Source organism: Odocoileus virginianus, chromosome 29 (genome assembly GCF_023699985.2).
Source record: "Odocoileus virginianus isolate 20LAN1187 ecotype Illinois chromosome 29, Ovbor_1.2, whole genome shotgun sequence".
NCBI classification, from domain to species: domain Eukaryota; kingdom Metazoa; phylum Chordata; class Mammalia; order Artiodactyla; family Cervidae; genus Odocoileus; species Odocoileus virginianus.
The window spans coordinates 31,499,331-31,522,453 of NC_069702.1; the positions used below are offsets into that span (position 1 = coordinate 31,499,331).

Here is a 23,123-nt window from a genome sequence, read left to right on the forward strand (position 1 = left end):
CTGGAGAGGGTGTGGAGAAAAGGGAACCCTCTTACACTGTTGGTGGGAATGCAAATTAGTACAGCCACTATGGAAAACAGTGTGGAGATTCCTTAAAAAACTGGAAATAGAACTGCCATATGACCTAGCAATCCCACTTCTGGGCATACACACCAAGGAAACCAGATCTGAAAGAGACACGTGCACCCCAATGTTCATCACAGCACTGTTTATAATAGCCAGGACATGGAAGCAACCTAGATGCCCATCAGCAGACGAATGGATAAGGAAGCTGTGGTACATATACACCATGGAATATTACTCAGCCATTAAAAAGAATTCATTTGAATCAGTTCTAATGAGATGGATGAAACTGGAGCCCATTATACAGAGTGAAGTAAGCCAGAAAGATAAAAACCATTACAGTATACTAACACATACATATGGAATTTAGAAAGATGGTAACGATAACCCTATATGCAAAACAGAAAGAGACTCAGATGTATAGAACAGACTTTTGGATTCTGTGGGAGAAGGCGAGGGTGGGATGTTTCAAGAGAACAGCATCGAAACATGTATATTATCTAGGGTGAAACAGATCACCAGCCCAGGTTGGATGCATGAGACAAGTGCTCGGGCCTGGTGCACTGGGAAGACCCAGAGGGATCAGGTGGAGAGGGAGGTGGGAGGGGGGATCGGGATGGGGAATACATATAAAAAAAAAAAAAGAAAGTGTTGATTTTATCCCCCAAACGCTCTTGTCAGGCTCCTCCTCAAAAGTTGAGCCAGAACTAGGTACTTACTATCTCTGCAATTAGCTGCGTGAGTTGAGCAAACTGTTCACCTGTAAAATGAAGATAAATAATTCTACTGACAAGGGCATTTGGAGGATAAAATCAACACTTTCTATGAAGACAGCACTTGCTAAATAGTAGCGCTTGATAGTATTACCTTTAGTACTAAATGTCATTCTAAAATAGTCACAGAGTACCCAGACAGATACTCACATATCAGGGCCTATTAGGTCATCATGAAAGGTTACTTTTCTGTAACAAATGACTGAGTTCAGCTGCTCAAAGGGAATGATGATTTTTACTGATGGAAGGAGAGTTTGGCACTTTGGTTTATAAGAATATTCCTCCAGGGATGGGTGCCAGGCTAGGAAAAGAGGAGCAAAGTTTCCTATACTAACTGGCTCCCAGGAATTCAGTGCATTTAGCAGCTTTGACAATTATGTTACGAGTTAAGTACACTATAGTTTGGCCTGGGAAGCTAACCAATAATCAAAATGTTAACAATAATAAACCTTTTCAAATCATTTAGTGTATCTTAAACTTCAGAAAATTGTCTCTATGGAGATTTATGGGAATATAACCTGCCTGTAAATTGGCACTTGTATAATGATCACATGTATCTAGATTTGTATAATGATAACATGCAACTGCAAGAAAGCAGAAAACTAATGCTAAAAAGTAGAGATTTAGAGCTTGTAGATAAAATGATAAAGGGCATGTAGTTGACTATGGAATAAACCAAAGTGACTGCCTTCAGGGGAGGTCTTTTTAGGAAGGGAGGAGGATCTTAGTGGAGGAGGAGATTCATGATGTCTTTTGCCAACTCAAGTCATCTTTGAACTCACATATTTACAAGTCATCAGCTTAGAGTTTGGTTACTGAGAAAATGAACATCCCAACTCTGATCATTAACAATTCATGCTGCTCTGTATATTCTTCAAGGTGTATATCCTTCAGTCTTCAAATTTGCAGAAAGCAAAGTCACAAAATTATTCATATTATCACCATGTTTTTATTGATAACATCTTTGGAAAAATCATACCATAAATAAACTCTTTTAAACAATGAATAATCAAACTTAATGAAGGTAATGGATAAACTGGATTTCACAGATTATAGGTTACATTACTCTAAATAAATGTCTTCTGTACTTGTGTTTTCTTTAAAGGAATGCAATGTGCTAATTAGGTCACAACTAGGGATTACTTTCAGCTCTTTTCCTACTTTATAAGAGTTCACTTTGTATTCTCCCAAGTTGTTACTTGAATAAAATAGTCTTATAATTTATCATTAAAATAAAATTCCCTTTTAATAGTCTCTTCCCAACTCCACAAAAATTACAGAATATTTTATATCTCACATGCTCTCCTCTGAAGGCTGCAGATTTCTGTCTCTTCTTATGAAAGTTATATTTTCCATTGTGAAAAAAAATTCTAAGATCCTCCAAGATTTCCATATGTCTGTGTATGCATTCCTTCACATTTAAACACTAACCTAGGTGCTGTTGAGAGAGGATTTTGCAGATATAATGAAGACCTTAAATCACTTTTTTTTTTTGTAATATTTATTTATTTGACTGCATCTGGTCTTTGTTGACTGTGGCACGCAGGATTTTCATAGCATCATTCAGGATTTTTCCTTGCAGTGCATGGACTCCCTAGTTGTGGCATGTGTGCTCCAGAGGACACCAGTTCAGTAGTTGAGACACACAGTCCTAGTTACTCCATGGTATGTGGGATCTTAGTCCCCCAGCCAGGGATTGAACCCACATTCCCTGCATTGCAAGGTGAATTCTTAACCACTGGACCACCAGGGAATTCCCAATTGGTTGACTTTTAAATGGAGAGATGACAATTAGTAAGCCTAACCTAATCAGATGACACCTTTGAAAAGAACAAGACTCTACCTAGAGAAAGAGATTCAGAATGTGAGAGAGATTTGATGGGAGGAAGATCCCTCATGGCTGGCTTTGAAGATGGAATGGGCCACATGGGAAAGAACATGGGTAACCTCTAGGAGCCAAGAGAGGCCTCTGACTATACAGTCAACAAGGGAATAGGAATCCTGGTTCAGTGTCAAGGAACTGAGTTCTGCCTAAAACCTAAGTGAGCTTGGAGGAGGGTCACAAATGTTAGATGAGACTGCAGTCCCAAACAACAGCTTGATTTCACCTTCATGAGATCCTGAGCAGAGAACTCAGCCATGCCATGTACTGAACTGTGAGTGAATAAGTGACTGTTGTTTTAAGTTGCTAACTTTGAGGTAATTGTTACAGCAACAGAAAATTAATACACCAGTGTTTGTTTAATGGGTGCAGGTAAAGCAGGTAAAAAAAACATGCTTAAGCATCTCTACTTACAAACAGGCTAGATTCCGAAAGGCTTTATGAAGTATATTTCTTTTCAAATCTGAAGTGATATGATGCAAATCACTAGCAGAACCTCTTCATAATGGGTGGTTGATGATGTATATTTGCTTTCATGCATTTCTTGTTCATATTCATCAAAGTCGATATTGAGTTGAAGTTTATTCATATAGGATTAAGTAGCTATGGCTTTAACCTACGAATCCTACAGCTTTCACAACTTGGCATTGTGTACCCAATACATACCCCAAAGATTTTCTGAAAAAGGAGACATGCTCTAAATGACAATGTATCATCCCTGTCTGTTGGCCACCATCTGCCCCCCAATGTTCACAGCTCCTTTTATGGGATTTGGGGATGTGACTGCCAGGGCACTTGAAAAAGCATGTCAATGAGTGTTGAAACATTCTCCTGCCTACTGTCTCATAGTCTGTAATAGTGTGAGTCTGCATAACTCTTGATGGTGGGAATGTGATCTTGCTTTGTCTAATTTCCTCATTTGTACTACTCAGAGGAACTATGTCATGATGGGAAGATAAACTTGAAAGTTTGTGAATCTCCTTGAGATCTAGTCTTTCTCCTTTAATCTATTTTTAGTTTTGAATGAAGTGAAGATACACTGATAAGATTCAATGTATGGCAAAAACCACTACAATATTGTAAAGTAATTAGCCTCCAACTAATAAAAATACATGAAAAAAAATAATAATAAAAAAAGATTCTCTAAGAAAATAAATGATCATACATGATCATAAATGAAGAATGAACTGACTCTTTGCAACCTCATGGACTATAGTCCACCAGGCTCCTCTGTCAATGGAATTCTCTAGGCAAGAATACTGGAGTGAGTAGCCATTCCCTTCTCCAGGGGATCTTCCCCAACCAGGGATCAAACTTGGGTATCCTGCAGTGCAGGCAGATTCTTTACCATCCGATACACCAGTGAAGTCCAATATGAATATATATGTGTGTGTGTGTGTGTGTGTGTGTGTATTATAATAATCTAGTTAAGTATTAAAATGCAATCAGCATTGGAGAGGGGGGAATGTTACTCTGGCACTGAGAAAAAAAATAGTGTCCCTGAAGTTAAAAGACAGGAGTGTGAGATGACTGCTAGTTCTTTTATATTGAAGAAGTCACTTAATCATCTGAAGGCCTCAGCTTCCTTAACTGGAAATTGCGCTGCATTGTACTAAATAGTCTATAAGTTATCCTTCATTTCTGAATTTAGATTTTAAGTCAACTAAGAGGCTAAGTAATGTAATCTCTCTTGAAGCTTCTGTCTGTTGTTTTTATGTTCTGGCACCTTAGCTCTTGTGGAAAGAGCTTTCCACAGGGAGTTGTCTGGATTCTTTTCAATCAGTCAAACGTGCATTGTCAGTATTTTCCGTAACCAACAGAATTCAGGTCTCTCAAATTCTACTAGGTTTATTGGCTAAATGTAATTTTTATGCCCAAACTATCACCTAACTACTTAGATCCAAATAGTTTGTATAAAGCTGGCATATATATATGAAGATATTTTATATTTTAAAAGACTTACTGAAAATCAATTAATATTTGTTAAAAAGTCTATTAGAGTGGCCTTCCTTGGTGGCTCAGTGGTCAAGAATCTGCTTGCAATGCTGGAGACTTGAGTTTTATCCCTAGGTCAGGAAGATCCCCTGAAGAAGGAAATGGCAACCCACTCCAATATTCTTGCCTGGAAAATCCCAAGGACAGAGGAGCCTGGCTGGACACAGTCCATGGGGTTGCAAGGAGTTGGATATGGCTTAGTGATTAAACAATATCTACTATTTACAGTAAATCAATGCACTAAATTTTGTAAAACATGAAAAATAGCTTCTGCCCCCAAAGAATTTAGCTTATCAATACACACACAAAAAAAGATATATTCTAATGAAAGGGATAAATTGATTACAATGGCAAATGGCAGAGAAGGAACACTAGAAAATGAGTTACATGTCCTTTCAAGACTCTTGACTAACAAATACCATATCCTCTCTCTCAACCTCACTCAATTCATATGAAAAGCTGATGTAATACCTGCCTGATTCTCATGGATTTATAAAATTTTCACTTTGTACTAGATACCTTATTAGATCTTAATAATAAAAAAATAAATAAATAAGACTAGTTTATCTCATTGAGGAAAGTGTTAGCTGCTTTGCAACTAACACACAGAAAGTGTGTCTGACTCTGCAACCCCACAGACTGTAGCCCACCAGACTCCTCTGTCCATGGAATTCTCCAGGCAAGAATATTGGAGTGGGTAGCCATTCCCTTCTCCAGGGGATCTTCCCCACCCAGGGATCAAACCTGGGTCTCCTGCATTGCAGGCAGATTCTTTACCATCTGAGCCACCGGGGAAGCCCAACACATTGAGGAGTTCACAGGTAAGTATAGGCTAATATACATGAAAATAAAGTTAATACAAAGTGATTAGCACTATTCTTGAGCATATCTCGAGAAAGAGCAAAGATTTACTTCTTCCCTCCTAAACTGTGGTAATTTCCTCTAATTCAGAGGTGATGCAATATAAAATATACAGTATCACTTTTGAAATATTTTGTCAAATGCATTAAAATCTAATCAAGTATTTTAGATCTAAATTTAAACTCACAAGAAATGACAAATTAAATGAGATCACACGAAAACATTCAGAGAAGTCCAGAAGCTGGTCATTTTAAGGGAAAATTGGCTTGATCTCTTCAACAAGTCAATGTCATTAAAAATTAAAAAGTGATCAGTATTCAAATATTTAAAAAGACTTAAAAGACATAACAACCACACTACTATGAGGTCCTTGATTTGTACAAACCATCTCTAAATATAATAGGGACGAAAAAGGAAACCTGAAGATGGATTTGGTATTATGAAAAATCATGATCTTCTATTTTACATTAAAATACAGAAGAAAAAAATGAGTAAAGCCATTATAGCAAAATGTTAACTGATAAAATGATGTTCTAGTATAATATTTTTTCTAAATTTCTGCATCTGAAAATTTTTATAATAGTTAAACATGAAAGATTAAAAAGTGAATAAGACAATAGATTTGAAATCATTTTGTAAACTTTAAAACTATAGATAGATAAAGAGATTTTTAAAAAGACTATTGGAGAAAGAAGGAATAGTTCTTTCTCATGCACAGGTACTACTTTGTACCACATGCTAAGACTGGCCACCACAGAGATCCATCCAATGCCTCTAGAAATAGAATCTAGGAGCAGTAGTATGGATTCTCAGATCCTGATCTTCTTAATACCTTCCTTAATGCCAAGGTGACCTTGATTAAGTGCTCAGTCGCTCAATCGTGTCCAACTTCTTATGGCTCTATGGACTGTAGCCCACTAGGCTCCTCTGTCCATGGAATTTTCCAGGCAAGAATACTGGTGTGAGTTGCCATTTCCTGCTCCAGGGTATCCTCCTGACCCAGGGATCAAACCCACCTCTTTTACATCTCCTCCATTAGCAGACAGATTCTTTACCACTAGCACAACCTGGGAAACCCCAACCTTGACATAAATTCAAGACAACTGTCTTCTTGCTGAGGTAGGCTAAAGCAATATGTGCTTATCCAAGAAGAACCAGAAAGCCTGTAACCACTGCAACATGAGAGTAACTGGTGAGTTTTTCTTTTTGCAGAGCGGCAGGATTTGACACCCGAAGCAGAGGTTTGAAACCATGGATGACTGCCCTTCTCACTGTATTGCTACTGACAGTGGTGGCTGCGGCTATCGGTCTTCTGGCTCACTTCTTAGTCTCTGGTACGTAAAATTATGGATTTCGCTCAGTTTGATTCATTTTTTTCTGTAAAGCTTCATTTGTACATGTGCAAATTTAATTCCATCCAAAAATAATGTACTTTCACTAGTAAATGCCCACATTTTGAAGTGTTTAATTTATTCAATCATTTCATCACTGACTGTCTATTATGTTCGAGTATTTTTCAGGGCACCAAAAAACAGCATTAAGCAAAGCAGATAAATTTCTCACCTCCTTGGAGCTCACAATCTAGTATTCTTTTGAGTGTCTACACAAAAGATCAAAATATTGTCTAAAATTTACCAATAATCATAACAAACTCTAATCATTCATATATATGCAAGTGAAAAATTTTGATGAATTGGTGATTAAAATTGGCTTTTTTACTCAGCATTTTCTGTCTATTAGCATTTCTAGAGGAAAACAAATACATGTCCAATGAGATAATGAATTTTGAAATGATTAATAAACTACAAGTGTGATGCAATATGATTACTTATTTTTATAGAAAAAAATGTACTCTTTCAAAAACAATATTCAGGGATTATTTTTCTGTTACCGGATATATTTATACTTCCACAAAAATTCATTTCAGAATTCTCTTTATATTTTGTTACTCTGCAGAATGGAAAAACATTTTGGATAAATGCCCACAATGTCAATCTCCCACAGATGTATGTGATAAAAACAACTAGTTTTTACTGAAATGGACTTATCTGTTGTCATCTTCCCCAGACTTGGTGGAACAGTGAAGATTCTTTTAGCAACTTTACAGGGCTTCTAAAAACATAGCCCTGGGCCTCATATAATAACCCTATCCTTAGTTTACACCAATGGCAAAAGATTCTCAGGTCAGTTCATTTAACATATAGAAGCCCCTTCACTGTGAGTATAATGTTCAATTATAAGATGGACCATGTAGATTAGTTATTGGAAGGGCCAAAAAAAAGCGCTACCAACTCCAGAGATGTCCCTTAGAGACCGACCATCCTGAGGCCCCCTTCCTTAACTAGATCCATGGCTCCCTAAGGAGAGAGGAGCTCTGTGTTTCTCCATTCTCTGTCTTGAACTCTGCAGGTTTCTTGCCTACTGGTACCATACTCCTAAGATTACCACGTTCCTCAGGAGTCAAAGTTTTCTTACCTTTCCTGAGGGACAAGCAGAGATCTGATTGATTCATTCCTATTACACACTCCTCACCTCCAGCCTCAGACCGTCTTTTCCCTGCCTTTCTTTTCACATCTTAGTGTCCCTTGGTCTTCCATTACAGATCAAAATTTACAAAAATACTCACTTACCTCCACTTTCAGTAAGGTGGTATACATTTCACCTCAGCAAGAAGCAATATAGTAATTAAATATGCCACCTCTAGAGCTACACATGTCTGGGTTTAAACTTGGATAGCCACTCACTAGTTGTATAGCTCAGAGCAAGTTATTCAATGTCTCATGCCTCACTTTCTTCATATGTAAAATGAAGGTGATGCCAATCTTAGACTTGGTGATTGAACGACAACTATTATTAACATAGAGCATTAATCATTATTTTTATTGTATTTATTATTATACTAAAGTAAAATCTCAGATATATATTCAAGACTTCATCGTAGTTGGACCTTAGATCCCAAAATCTATCCTTAAAACCACTCAATTTCATGACTTTTCTTTTCATCACAGACGAGAAAATGGAGTATTATCATGCCACTTTTAAAATTTCAGATCTACGAGTCAACCGTAATTCTGGACCAAATAGCCAATATCAGTTTATGGAATTACGGGAGATTAGTGAAAACCTGGTAAGTCAGATAAAATTCTATCATAAAATAATGCAGGTGGAAGGAATTTTTGTTAGTTGTTTCCCCTACTATTTCTTAAAACATGATTTTAAGACCACTTGCACCATAATCATCTTGCAGATTCCAAGGCCCCACTCCAGACCTTCTGAGTCGGTGTCTGATGGGATGGATGGGTGGGGAGAGGGGGCTAAGGGAATCTACAATCCGGCAAATGGGTGATTCTGATAAATCACTCTTTATAGAACTCAACCACCTCCCTTAAAAGTGAGAGAACAGAAGCCAAGGTATCCCAGTCCATCACTCCTCCATTCTACCACAATATTACCCAAATGAAAAGCTTAATCATACCAGAAGTGGTTATATGTAAAACCACATGCTTTTTTTAGACCACATTTTAAGATTTAAACTATTTTTTAAGAATGAAAAAAGAAAAGAGGATTATAAATGTTTATGTTATCTCATAAACATGCTAATTAAGATAGAAATCATAGACATTGTGAAATACTGAAATGTAATGCCAACAACTTTGTTAAAATTGAAATACAGGACAGCCCTACATCCCCCCAAAAGTAACCTCATTTGTATGATAGCTCTGCTCATGATGTGTGTGAACCGTCACTCAAAAACTAAGGTCAAGTTAACTTCCTTGACAAGGAGCCACAGAGCATAGAGTTATTTTAAAAGAGTGGAAATGTCAGGTATGTTGGTTTGTTTTAGTCAAAGAATCTTTTTTTATTCAAGACATTTCCTTTCTTTCTCAAACCAGTTTCATTTTTTCTATCACTATTTGATCTTTGTCCAGGTGGATACCCAGTTGCAACATATTTACAGTAATATTATTGATGGAGTTTATAAGTTATATTTTCAATTCTCATTAAATTATTCATATATATTCTGTCTTGCAGTCTCATTCCCCCAAATCAAAAATTACATTTATAGATTGATACATACCCTCCATTCTTCTATATTCACAGTACCTTAAAAATTAGCTTTAGCAATCATTTCTTGAGGAATGCCAGAAAAAACTTGGTTGTAGACCCCAGTACCCCTTTTCTTCTTCTGACCCTGTGGGAACCCACACAACCTCCTCAATGTGAAAGTACTAATAATTAATCAATGTTAGTTAAAAAGACACGTAATTTCTTTGAACATTGAGAGATAGTTACAAATTATCAGGAGAATTTTAAATTTGTTTTATGTTTTACAGCCAACATTGCTGGTGTCACTTTAGGCTGACATTCTTTCTACTGAAGTAAATGGAGAGGAATGCAGTGGATCTTTTCAAAAAAGTGAAAGAAATGCACTTATAGAGGTTCACCTATAAGTGTTAGAAAGTGGACTTTGAAACTTCAGTAAAGCATACATTTATAGATGTAAAAGAACTTCAGATACAAAGGTTGTTAGGTGATAACATGAGATAATCATGTGATAAACAGGTGATAATCATGCTCATAATAATCATGAGCATGCAAGTCCCTTCTCTACTTGGATTTTTGGTGGTTTTTTTTTTTTTTTTTTGAGTTGGCGTGTGTGTTCAGTCAAGTCTGACTCTGCAACCCCATGGACTGTGGCCCTCCAGGTTCCTCTGTCCATGGGGTTTTCCAGGCAAGAATATGGGAGTGGGTTGCCATTTCCTCTCCCAGATGATCTTCCCAACCTCAAGGCTGAGCTCATGTCTCCTACGTCTCCTGTATTGTCAGGAAGCCCTCCTTCTCCAGTTGCTACTATTTATTTCTTCTCCTTTATTCTCATTCACCTCCTCTTGCAGGAAACCATAATATATTTCACATATATTCTTTTGTTTGTAATAATTCTCACAAAAGTATAGTTTTTGTTTTGTGTATAGCTCATGCTTTTAATTTATTGTGTTATAGATTCCTTGTTTTAGTCAGTTTGGACTGCTATTAAAAAGCACCATAGCTTGAGTGGCTTACAAACACCAGAAATTTATTTCTCACAGTAATGGAGGCTAGAAGACTGAAGTCAGCACGCTAACACGCTTGGGTCCTGGAAAGGACTATCTTGCAGATTGCAGGCTTCAGACTTCTCGGTGTATCCTTACATGGTGGAGAGCAAGGAGGCTAGAGGTCTCTGGGATATCTTTTACAAGGCACTAATCCGACTCATGACCTAATCACCTCCCAAAGGCCCCACCTCCTATGAAGTCTTAGTTGCTCAGTTGGGTCCAACTCTATGTGACCCCATGGACTGTAGCCCACCAGGCTCCTCTGTTCATGGAATTCCCCAGGCAAGAATACTGGAGTGGGTTGCCATTCCTTTCTCCAGGCCATCTTCCTGACCCAGGGATCGAATCCTGGTTTTCTGCATTGCAGGCTGACTCTTTACTATCTGAGTCACAAGAGAGAAAGCCACCTCCTGTACATGGTCTTTATTATGTTAAGTTCCCTCTATGCCCACTATCTGGAAAGGATTTCCGCCCCCCCTCCCAAAAAAAAAAATGCCCACTATATGGAGAGGTTTTTTGTTTTTTGTTTTTTTAATATGATATCTAGGTTGGTCATAGCTTTTCTTCCAAGGAGCAAGTCTTTTAATTTCATGGCTGCATGAAATCATGGTGTATGATCCTTTTAATATATGCTTAGATTCAGTTTGCTAGTATTTTGGTGAGGATTTCTGTATCTATATTCATCAGTGATAATAGTCTCTAATTTTCTTTTTTTTAAATATATCTTTGGTTCTGGTATCAGGGTGATGCTAGTCTCAAAGAATGAGTTTGGGAGTATTCATTCCTCTGCAAATTTTGGAATAGTTTCAGAAGAATAAGTGTTAAATCTTCTCTAAACATTTGATAAAATTCACCTGTGAAGTCATCTGGTCCTGAACTTTGTTGAGAGTTTGTAAATCATAGTTTCAATATCAGTACTTGTGATTAGTCTGTTCATATTTTCTTTTTCTTTTTGGTTTAGTCTTAGAAGACTGTACCTTTCTCAGTATTTGTCCATTTCTCCTAGGTTGTCCATTTTATTGGCCTATAGTTGCTTGTAGTAGTCCCTTTATGATCCTTTGTATTTCTGTGTCTGTGTAACTTCTTTTATACTTCTAATTTTACGGATTTAAACCCTTTCCTTTTTTGTCTTGATAAGTTTGGCTAAAGGTTTATCAGTTACTTCTGTCTTTTCAAAGGACAAATTTTTAGTTTCATTGATCTTTTCTGTTCTTTTCTTCTTCTCTATTTATTTCTACTCTGATTTTTATGATTTCTTTCCTTCTACTGACTTTGGGTTTTGCTTATTCTTCTTTCTCCAGTTGCCCTGGTGTAGGATTAGGTTGTTTGAGATTCTTCTTATTTCCTGAGGTAATATTGTATTGAAATTCCCCAATATGTTTAGTAACATATTGTTTAGCCTCCATGTGTTTGTAATTTTTAGTTTTTTTCTTATGTGCATGCTAAGTCACTTCAGTCATGTCTGACTCTTTGCGACACTATGAACCATAGCCCACCAGGCTCCTCTGTCCATGGTATTCTCCAGGCAAGAATACTGGAGTGGGTTGCCATGATCTATTTCTAAGCTCATACTGTTGTGGTTGGAAATGAAGCTTGATGTGGTTTCAATCTTCTTAAATTTACCAAGGCTTGTCTTGTGACCCAGCATGTGATTTATCCTAGAGAATGTTCCATGTGCACCTGACAAGCATGTGTATTCTGCTGTTTTCAAACGGAATCCTCTATAAACATCATTTAAGTCTATTTGTCCTAATGCATCATTTAAGACCTGTGCTTCCTTATTGATTTTCAGCTTGGGTGATCTGTCCACTGATGTAAGTGGGGTGTAAAAGTCCCCCACCATAATTGTATTACTGTCAATCTTTAGATGTGGCTGTGGGTTCTGGAAAGCTTTAGGAAGCTCGTCTGTTGATGGGTGGGGGCTGTGATCCTACCCTGTTGGTTGTTTGGTCTGAAGTATTCCAGCACTGGAGTCTATAGGCTGTTGGGTGGGGCCAGGTCTCCATGCAAAAATGGCAATCCTTGGGAGCACACACCAAGGAATATTCCCTAGGACTTCCATCATCAAAGTCCTTGCCCTTCCAATGGGCCACACCTGATCCTTGGCTCCCCAGAAGACTCTGTAAGACTTGCAAGTAGATCTATGGGCTCCTATGGAGTCACTGCTTTGCCCTGGGTCCCAGTTCATATGGAAATTTGTGTCCGCTGTCCCAGAGTACAGTCTGTATTTCCTCAAGTCCTGCGGAGCGCCTGCACACGCAAGCCCTGCTGGCCTTCAAAGATAAATGCTCTGGGGCCTCCACTTCTCAATGCCAGACCCCCAAAGCATAATATGGGGCTCAGAACTCTCACTCCTATTGGACAACTTCTGCAATGTAATTATTTTCCAGTTTGTGAGAAGCCTACCCAGCCAATATGGGGTTTGATTATATAGTAAATGTGCTCCTTCTAGCATCTTGTGATATGTTTTCTTTGTCTTTGCACGTAGAATATTTTTTCTGATAGATTCTACTCTTTTTGTGGATGGTTATTCAGCAGTTAGTTGTGATTTTGGTGTTTTTGTGAGAGAAGGTAAACTCAAATCATTCTATTCTGCCATCTTTTCTCCAATCTCACTTACTGGCCCCACCTTCTAAGACCTTCACATTGCGGGTTAGAACTTCAAGATATGAACTAAAAAGTGAAAGTGAAGTCGCTCAGTCAAGTCCGACTCTTTGTGACTCCATAGACTGTACCTGCCAGGCTCCTCCATCCTTGGGATTTTCCAGGCAAGATTACTGGAGTTGCCATTTCCTTCTCCAGGGGATCTTGCCAACCTGGGGATCAAATCCTGGTCTTCTGCATTGCAGGTGGAACTCTTTACCATCTGAACCACAAGGGGGCTTCGGTGAATTGGGCAGGAAGCAAATATTTGACCATTGCATCATTTTTGTTTAATACTTTTTTACCCAGATCTGTTTTTTTAAACTCTATCCATATTGATAAATGTACATTTAAATCATCTCTTTAAACTCCTATATAATGAGTTATAGTGTATATCTTGGAGAAGGAAATGGTAATCCACTCCAGTGTTTTGTCTGGTAAATCCCATGGACAAAGGAGCCTGGCAGGCTACAGTCAATGGGATTGCAAAGAATCAGACATGACTTAGTGGCTAAACAACAACAACAATAAAACCTTGTTTTCTTTGGAATCCTAACTCTATAATTACAGTCACTAAAATCCACAATGCAGGAAATGTGGGTTCAATCTTTGAGTCAGGAAGATCCTCTGAAGAAGGAAATGGCAACCTATTCCAGTATTCTTGCCTGGGAAAAAATTCCATGGACATTAAAGCCTGGTGGGCTATAGTCCATGGGGTTGCAAAAAGTCAGACATGACTTAGCAACTAAACAAGTGTATATCTGCAATACTGATCTCTTGTCCATCATCTCAAGAAAGACTGAACTAAACATCCTCCTACTTATCCCTTTATGGATCCATTCCAGTTCTTCTGGAAGCAGAATTACTGGCTCATTGGGTGTGCATACACTTAATCTGACTAATTGATGCTGGATTGCTCTTCAAAATGGCTGAATTAGTATGCACTCCCATCTGTAGTGCATGAGTATTCCTATGTCCCCTTATCTTTGTCAACACTTGGTAACATTTGGCTTTCTAATTACTTCTAGTGTAATAGGCATTAAAAGTGTATCTTATTCATAGTTTAATTTGCATTTTTCTATTGTATATTTCAATTGTGTATCACGGCCATATACTTGCCAGCTTTTTGGACTTCCATTTCTAAAAACTGCCAGTTCTTCGAATGTGAGTCAGTTCTAGTAAGGTGGATGAACCTAGAGCTGGTTATACAGAGTGAAGTTACTCAGAAAGAGACAGACAAATATCATATATTCATACAGATCTATGGCATCTAAAAGATGGCACTGATAAACCTATTCATAGGGCAGGAATAGAGACTCATATATTAAGAACAGACTTATGGACACAGCAGGGGAAGGAGAAGGTGGGACGAACTGAGAGAGCAGCACTGAAATACATACATTACCGTGCGGAAAACAGATAGCTAATGGGAAGTTGCTAACGAGCAGGGGGCTAAGCCTGGTTCTCTGTGACAACACAGAAGGGTGGGCTGGGGTGGGAGATGGGAGGGAGGTCCAGGAGGGAGAGGACACATGTATACCTATGGCTGATTCATGCTGATGTGTGGCAGAAACCAACAAAACATTGTAGACCAATTGTCCTCCAATTAAAAGTAAGTACACTTTAAAAACTGTTCTTATTGTTTGCCTATTTTTCTATTATAGCTGTTTTATTAGATTATTAAAGTCTTGCAAAGCAAGATTTTCTTATGTTTTGTACATGGGAACAGTTTTTTGTAGTAGATATTGCACTTATCCATTCCATTTTTTATTAATTTGAGCCATATAGTCTTTCATAAAACAGAAGTCCATAATTTTTAAGTAATCATATTTACCAATTTTGTCTGCCTTATGGTTGTATCTTTAAAGTTTTTAAAAGTATGTATTTCCTCTTTTTAAGTCATAAAATTATTTTACCATACTTTCATTCTATTAAACTTATACTTTTACCTTTTACAGAAGGTTTTTAAATGCATCTTAAGTCTACCTTGGAATGTGATGTTAGGTAGGAACCCACGTCGTGAGCCAGTTTTCCCAATGTAACTAACTAAACAATCTATGAAATATATGATTATTCAGTTCATGACAATTCTTAGCCCCTGAGTCTTACAGGAAAGGAAACACAATCCACCTCTTCAAACTCCTTTCCATCTCTTTGGAGTGATGATAGTAACACACACTAAACTGAACAGTATGACATGATATAATTAAGGACTAACTTGTACATTGAGGATAATAAGTGCAGAAGAACTTCAAAGAGGATCAACTAGGGTTCAATGGTCAAGAAAGGCTGTGTATTATTTTAGCCCTGTTTAAGTTAGATGGTGTCCCTTTCCCTCCACTCCCCATGAATTTACCTTTAGGAGAATTCCAGGAAGTGTTCAGGCCTCATCCGGAGCCACCCCTGTGTATTGTTGCTAACTCCCAATGAATAAACCAGATTCTTCTCTCTGATCTATGTGAGTGCTAATTAGACAGTCAAGAAAGACAGGTTGTAGATCTTGTTCTGCCTCATAATTGGGGATTTACTGATTTTAATGGAAATGGAGATGCAAAACTGAAACAAGTTCATACTCAGATTCTACTAAAATCCATTCCAGTTACTAGACAGTAGCAAGGACATATCTCATCTTTCATATTATTCTTCAGAAAAGACTCCAGTAACCAGACACTATGATATTCACAAATAGGTAGGTGTTTTCAATATTATTATAAGTTTGAGTAGGATCACTAAGGGAGCACTTCATTTGAAGAAATATATTTCAGAAATATTTTTAAAGTATCAAGTCAGTTCAGTTCAGTTGCTCAGTCGTGTCTGACTCTTTCCAACCCCATGAATCATGGCAAGCCAGGCCTCCCTGTCCATCATCAACTCCTGGAGCCTACCCAAACTCATGTTCATCGAGTCAGTGATACCATCCAGCCATCTCATCCTCTGTCATCTCCTTCTCCTCCTGCCCCCAATCCTTCCCAGCATCAGGGTCTTTTCCAATGAGTCAACACTTCACATCAAGTGGCCAAAGTATTCAAGTTTCAGCTTTAGCATCAGTCCTTCCAGTGAACACCCAGGACTGGTATCCTTTAGGATGGAATGGTTGAATCTCCTTGCAGTCCAAGGGACTCTTAAGAGTCTTCTCCAACACCACAGTTCAAAAGCATGAATTTTTCGGCACTCAGTTTTCTTCACAGTCCAACTCTCACATCCATACATGACCACTAGAAAAACCATAGCCTTGATTAGATGAACCTTTGTTGGCAAAGTAATGTCTCTGCTTTTTAATATGCTATCTAGGTTGGTCATAACTTTCCTTTCAAGGAGTAAGCGTCTTTTAATTTCATGGCTGCAATCACCATCTGCAGTGACTTTGGAGCCCAAAAAATAGTCAGCCACTATTTCCATTGTTTCCCCATGAAGTGATAGGACCAGATGCCATGATCTTAGTTTTCTGAATGTTGAGTTTTAAGCCAACTTTTTCACTCTCCTCTTTCACTTTCATCAAGAGGCGTTTTAGTTCCTCTTCACTTTCTGCCATAAGGGTGGTATCATCTGCATATCTGAGGTTATTGATATTTCTCCTGGCAATCTTGATTACAGCTTGTGCTTCTTCCAGCCCAGCATTTCTCATGATGTACTCTGCATACAAGTTAAACAAGCAGGGTGACAATATACAGCCTTGACGTACTCCTTTTCCTATTTGGAACCAGTCTGTTCCATGTCCAGTTCTAACTGTTGCTTCCTAACCTGCATATAGGTTTCTCAAGAGGCAGGTCAGGTGGTAGGGTATTCCCATCTCTTTAAAATTTTCCACAGTTTATTGTGATCCACACAGTCAAAGGCTTTGGCATAGTCAATAAAGCAGAAATAGATGTTTTTCTGGAACTCTCTTGCTTTTTCAATGATCCAGCAGATGTTGGCAATTTGATCTGTGGTTCCTCTGCCTTTTCGAAAACCAGCTTGAACATCTGGAAGTTCACGCTTCACATATTGCTGAAGCCTGGCTTGGAGAATTTTGAGCATCACTTTACTAGCGTGTGAGATGAGTGCAATGTGTGGTAGTTTGAGCATTCTTTGGCATTACCTTTCTTAGGGATTGAAAGTATAGCATCATTACAAATGTGAAAATCAAAAACTTGTAACATTCTAACAATAACATTAGTTAATGTGTTGAATGCCAAGCTCTCAATTATCTTAGCACCTTAACCACTGTATCTGTATTATTTTAGTTAATCCTCAAAAACAAACTTATGAAATAAGTACAATGATTATCACAGTTTTATAGATGAGAAAAATCAAGGTATCAAAGTTAATTTATCCAAGATCATTCAGCTAGTAAGCAACGTAGTTAGGATTTGATATTACATTTTCTTAATAAATTTTTGTCATCTCTAAGAATCATCTGTATGATTTTATTTTCTATCTACCATCCCACAAAACACCAGAAATCAAGTAATTATTCATGTTATATTTTTCTCTTTCAATTACAGTTGACCCTTAACAACATGGGTTTGAACTGCACAGGCCCACTTATATGCAGATTTTTTAAATAAATACATGCTATAGTGCTGCATGATCAGTGGTTGGTTGAATTCACAGATGCAGAACCAGGGATACAGAGGGCCAACTATGAACTACATGCAATTTTTTGCCCTACCTCCCCACGTTGTTCAAGGGTCAACTATGTGACCACCATCTGAATTGACAATGGCAACAGTTAGAAACTTTCTTAGGGTTGTCTCAAAAAAAAAAAAAACAAACAACACATGCCTCCTGTACCCAAAGTAGTTCTAAATTTTATCTTCTTTGTGCCCAGGAACACCAGAAACAGGGCCTGAAATGATCCTCAAACTATCCTTGAGATTATGTGTCTAGAGTTTTAGAGACAAAGAACTTGGAAACAGAAAGTGATGTAAGGAGATAACATATTTAGGAACACTCTATAAAGGATTTGAAGAACCAGTGAGATACTTGGCTCTCTGAAGCAGGATGCTCTCCTCTTGAGAAAAGACAACCAGGTCAAAGTAAAAAATTTAGCAAAGGTATTAGACTATCTAAAGTTTAGAGTTGCATAAGGTAATAGGAATAAGAGGCCCAATGCCTGGTGTAGGGTTATGGTCCTGTTCGGAGAGGAGTGATTGAACTTGCAAGCCTAGAGAAGAAAATAAGCAGCGAGTATTTAAAAACAAGAACAAGAACAACAACAAAAGATTTGTGTTCAGAGGTTCAGAAAAATTGGATGAAGAATGTAACTGAATTCTTACTTGGGAGCTCAAACTCACCTTCATTTTGAAGATTAGGAATGACTAATAGAGGAAAATGTGTATCACAACCTCTGCCTTCAGTGTGTTTAATTTGAATTCTGAAAGAAAAAAGGTAATCGTATATTTCATGTCTGATCTTCAATAAAACATTGCAAAGGAGTCACTGTTATTCACACTTTATAGATAAGAGAATTAAGCTCCTGAAGTTAAAGTCCACAGTTTGTAAATCATGAAGGTGAGATTTGGAGCGTATAGGTTAACTCCAACCTGTGCTCTGTCCACTAAATTTTACTACTTGTCAGGAAGGGACTTAACTATAATAGAAAGTTCAGTTCTACATCAGTTCTTCTCCCATTTAATTTTTAAATCCATATATATTATAAATCGACGTGTTGTATTAGGTCACTTTTACCCAGGCAACACATTGGGATTACATTACCAATTATATAAAGATGTCTTCATCTTTAGTTTCTTCATTTTCTTGTATCAATTTTTTCATCTTTATTAAGATATAATTGACATATAACATTGTGTAAGTTTAAGATGTGAAATTTGATGATATTTGATCATTGCAAAATGATTACCACTGTAACATCTGCATAATATCACATAATTATCATTTCCTTTTTTGGGTAAGAACATTTAAGATCTACTCTCCTAGCAGCTTTCAGATATATAACACAATGTTGTTAAGTACAATCACTACAATGTACATGAGACCCCAGAGCATATTCATTTTATAACCAGAAGCTTGTACTCTAATCAATATTTCCCCATTTTCCCCATCCTCTAGCCTTGGTAACTACCATTCTGCTACCTGTTTCCATGAGTTCAACTTTTTAGATTCCACATGTAAGTAACATAGTAAAGTATTTGTCTTTGTTTGACTTATTTCACATAGCATAATGCCCTTAAGATCCATCCATGTTGTCATAAATGGCAGAATTTCATTCTTTCTCATGGCTAGAGAATGTACAGCTAACCTTTGAACAATGCAGGTTTGATTTGCAAGGGCCCACTTATATGCAGATTTTTTTTCATTAGCAAATTCAATAGAATTACATGATTCAACCATAGTTGGTGGAATCCATAGATGCAGAGCCATGAGTAGAGAGAAAACGTTTATATGGGAACTGTGGATATGTAGGGTGAACTATTTGTTTTATGGGGACTTTCAATTGCACAGAGGTTGAGCACCCCTAGCCCCAACATTTTTCAAGGGTCAACTATATCTTTAACCATTTATTTTTTCATGAATACTTAGGCTGTTTCCATATCTTATCTATTGTAAATAATGCTGTGAGGAACATGGGAGTGCAAATATCTCTTTGAGATCCTGTTTTAATTTCCTTTGAATGTATACCCAGAAGTCAATCCAACCAGTTCATCCTAAAGGAGATCAGTCCTGGGTGTTCATTGGAGGGACTGATGTTGAAGCTGAAACTCTAATACTTTGGCCACCTGATGTGAAGAGTTGACTCATCTGAAAAGACCCTGACGCTGGGAAAGTTGAGGGCAGGAGAAGAAGGGGACAACAGAGGATGAGATGGTTGGATGGCATCACCGACTCAATGGACATGAGTTTGTGTAAACTCTGGGAGTTGGTGATGGACAGGGAGGCCTGGTGTGCTGTGGTTCATGGGGTCGCAGAGTCAGACATGACTGAGCGACTGAACTGAACTGAACTGAGGACTGCTGGCTCATATGGTAGTTTATTTTTAATTTTTTGAGGAATGTCCATGCTTTTTTCCAGAGTGGCTATATCAATTACATTCCCAAAAAGAGTGTGCAAGGGTTCCTTTCACCAAAGTCTTGCAGTTTTAGTGTTAAGATCTTTCACCTCCTTGGTTAAATTTATCCCAAGGTATTTTATTGTTTTTGATGCTATTATGAATGAGACTGCTATATTTATTCTTCAGATATTCTGTTGTTAGTGTATAAAAACAAAACTGACTTCTATAGGTGAAATCTATATGTTTGATTTCTCCAGTTGATATGTATGCAACTTTGTGGGATTCATTGACTAGTCCCAACAGCTTTTCAGTGGCATCTTTAAGATTTTCTATGTAAAATTATATTATCTGCAAATAAGGCAATTCTACTTCTTCTTTTCTGGTTTTGATGCTTTTGTTATCTTTCTTGCCTGTTTCCTCTGCTAGAACTCCTAGTACCACAGTGAATAGGAGTAGTGAGAGTGGGCACCCTTCTTGTCTAGCTCCTGATCATAGAGGGAAATTTTTCAACCTTTTGTGGTTGAGTTTGGTGTAAGTTGTGCCTTTGTCATACATGGCTTTTATTGTGTTATGCTCCTTTACATGTGACTTGTTTAGTGTTTTTATCTTATAAAAACCTTGTATTTTTTCAAATGCTTGTTCTGCATCTACTGAGATGGTCATATGATTTTCACCTTTCATCCTATTGATGTGTTGCATCACATTTATTGTTTTGCATATGTTGAACCAACTTACATCCCAGAGATTGTTGTTGTTAAGTCACTAAGTTATGTCCAACTCTTTGTGACCCCATAGACTACAGTATGCCAGGCTTCCTTATCTCTCACCATCTTCTGGAGTTCACCCAAGTTCACATCCATTAAATCGAAGATGCTATGCAACCATCTCATCCTCTGCCACTCTCTTCTCCTTTTGCCTTCAATCTTTCCCAGCATCAGGGTCTTTTCCAGTGAATCGGTTGTTCACATCAGGTGGCAAAAGTACTGGAGCTTCAGCTTCACCATCAGTCCTTCAATGAGTATTCAAGGTTGCTTTCCCTTAGGATTGGCTGTTTAATCAATTTTTCTCAGAGATAAGTCTCACTTAATTGTGGTGTATTATCCTCTCAATATGCTGTTGAACTTTGTTTAATATATCATTGAGAATTTTTGCACCAGGAATATTTGTAGTTTTCTTTTCTCATAGTATCCTTACTGGCTTTGATACCAAGGTAAGGCTGGTCACGCAAATTGAGCTTGGGAGTGTTCCTTCTTCTCTGATTTTTTGGAAGAGTTTGAGAAGGAATGTCATCAATTCTTATTTAAATGATTGGTAAAATTCACCAGTGAAACCATCAGGTCCTGGATTTTCCTTTTGAGAAAAAGGCTTTTCCTTTTTTATTACTGCTTTATCTCCTTACTCATCATTGGTCTCAGATTTTTTATTTCTTCATGATTAAAATACAATCACATGATTAAAAATACAATTCTTCATTGTATTTTTTGAGGAATGTATCCATTTCTTCTAGAGTATCCAATTTGCTGGTGTATAACTGTTCACAGTGGAAAATTCTTAAAGAGATGGAATACCAGACCACCTGACCTGCCTCCTGAGAAATCTGTATGCAGGTCAAAAAGCAACAGTTAAAACTGTACATGGAACAACAGACTGGTTCCAAATTGGGAAAGGAGTACATCAAGACTGTATATTGTGACCCTGCTTATTTAACTTGTATGCAGAGTACATCATTCGAAATGCCAAGCTGGATGAAACACAAGCTGTAATCAAGATTGCCGGGAAAAATATCAATAACCTCAGATATGCAGATGACACCACCCTTATGGTAGAAAGTGAAGAACTAAAGAGCTTCTTGATGAAAGTGAAAGAGGAGAGTGAGAAGTTGGCTTAAAACTCAACATTCAGAAAACTAAGATCATGGCATCCAGTCAGATCACTTCATGGCAAATAGATGGGGAAAAAATGGAAACAGTGACAGACTTTATTTTTGGGGGCTTCAAAATTATCGCAGATGGTGACTTCAGCCATGAAATTAAAAGACGCTTGCTCCTTGGAAAAAAGCTATGACCAACCTAGATAGCATATTACAAAGCAGAGACATTACTTTGCCAACAAAGGTCCATCTAGTCAAAGCTATGGCTTCTCCAGTAGTCATGTATGGATGTGAGAATTGGACTATAAAGAAAGCTGAGCGCCAAAGAATTGATGCTTTTGAACTGTGGTGTTGGAGAAGACTCTTGAGAGTCCCTTCGACTGCAAGGAGATCCCACCAGTCCATCCTAAAGGAAATCAGTCCTGAATATTCATGGGAAGGACTGATGCTGAAGCTGAAGCTCCAATACTTTGCAATACTTTCCAATTCTTTGCACTACCTGATGCAAAGAACTGACTCATTTGAAAAGACCTTGATGCTGGGAAAGACTGAAAGTGGGAGGAGAAGGGGACAACAGAGGATGAGATGGTTGGATGGCATCACCAGCTCACTAGACATCAGTTTGAGTAAGCTCCGGGAGTTGGTGATGGACAAGGAAGCCTGGTGTGCTGCAGTCCATGGGGTCACAAAGAGTTGAACACAACTGAATGACTGAACTGAACTGTTCACAATAGTCTTTATGATCCTTTGTATTTCTGTGTTATAACTTCTGCTCTTTCATTTCTCATTTTGTTTATGCCTTCTCTCTTTTAGATATTCTCACTAAAGTTTTTCAACTTTATCCTTTCAAAAACACAGCTTAAGACAAATGCATAAGAAAGCTGTGGTACATATATACAATGGAATATTACTCAGCCATTAAAAAGAATACATTTGAATCCATTCTAATAAG

General features: G+C 37.7%; 1 protein-coding gene across 2 annotated transcripts in view; it reads left to right on the forward strand.

The window, feature by feature from the left end:
* The first annotated feature begins 6,829 nt into the window (after positions 1 to 6,829).
* Positions 6,830 to 23,123, forward strand: part of TMPRSS11A (transmembrane serine protease 11A) — a 42,273-nt gene continuing 25,979 nt past the window's right edge. The window contains exons 1-2 of one of the 2 annotated variants that reach the window (XM_070458007.1): positions 6,830 to 6,908; positions 8,583 to 8,701. In XM_070458007.1, the coding sequence (XP_070314108.1) occupies positions 6,830 to 6,908; positions 8,583 to 8,701 (198 nt within the window). Of the gene's footprint in view, positions 6,909 to 8,582; positions 8,702 to 14,832; positions 14,923 to 19,361; positions 19,421 to 23,123 lie in introns of those variants that run through there. The other variant, XR_011484533.1, reaches the window with a different exon arrangement.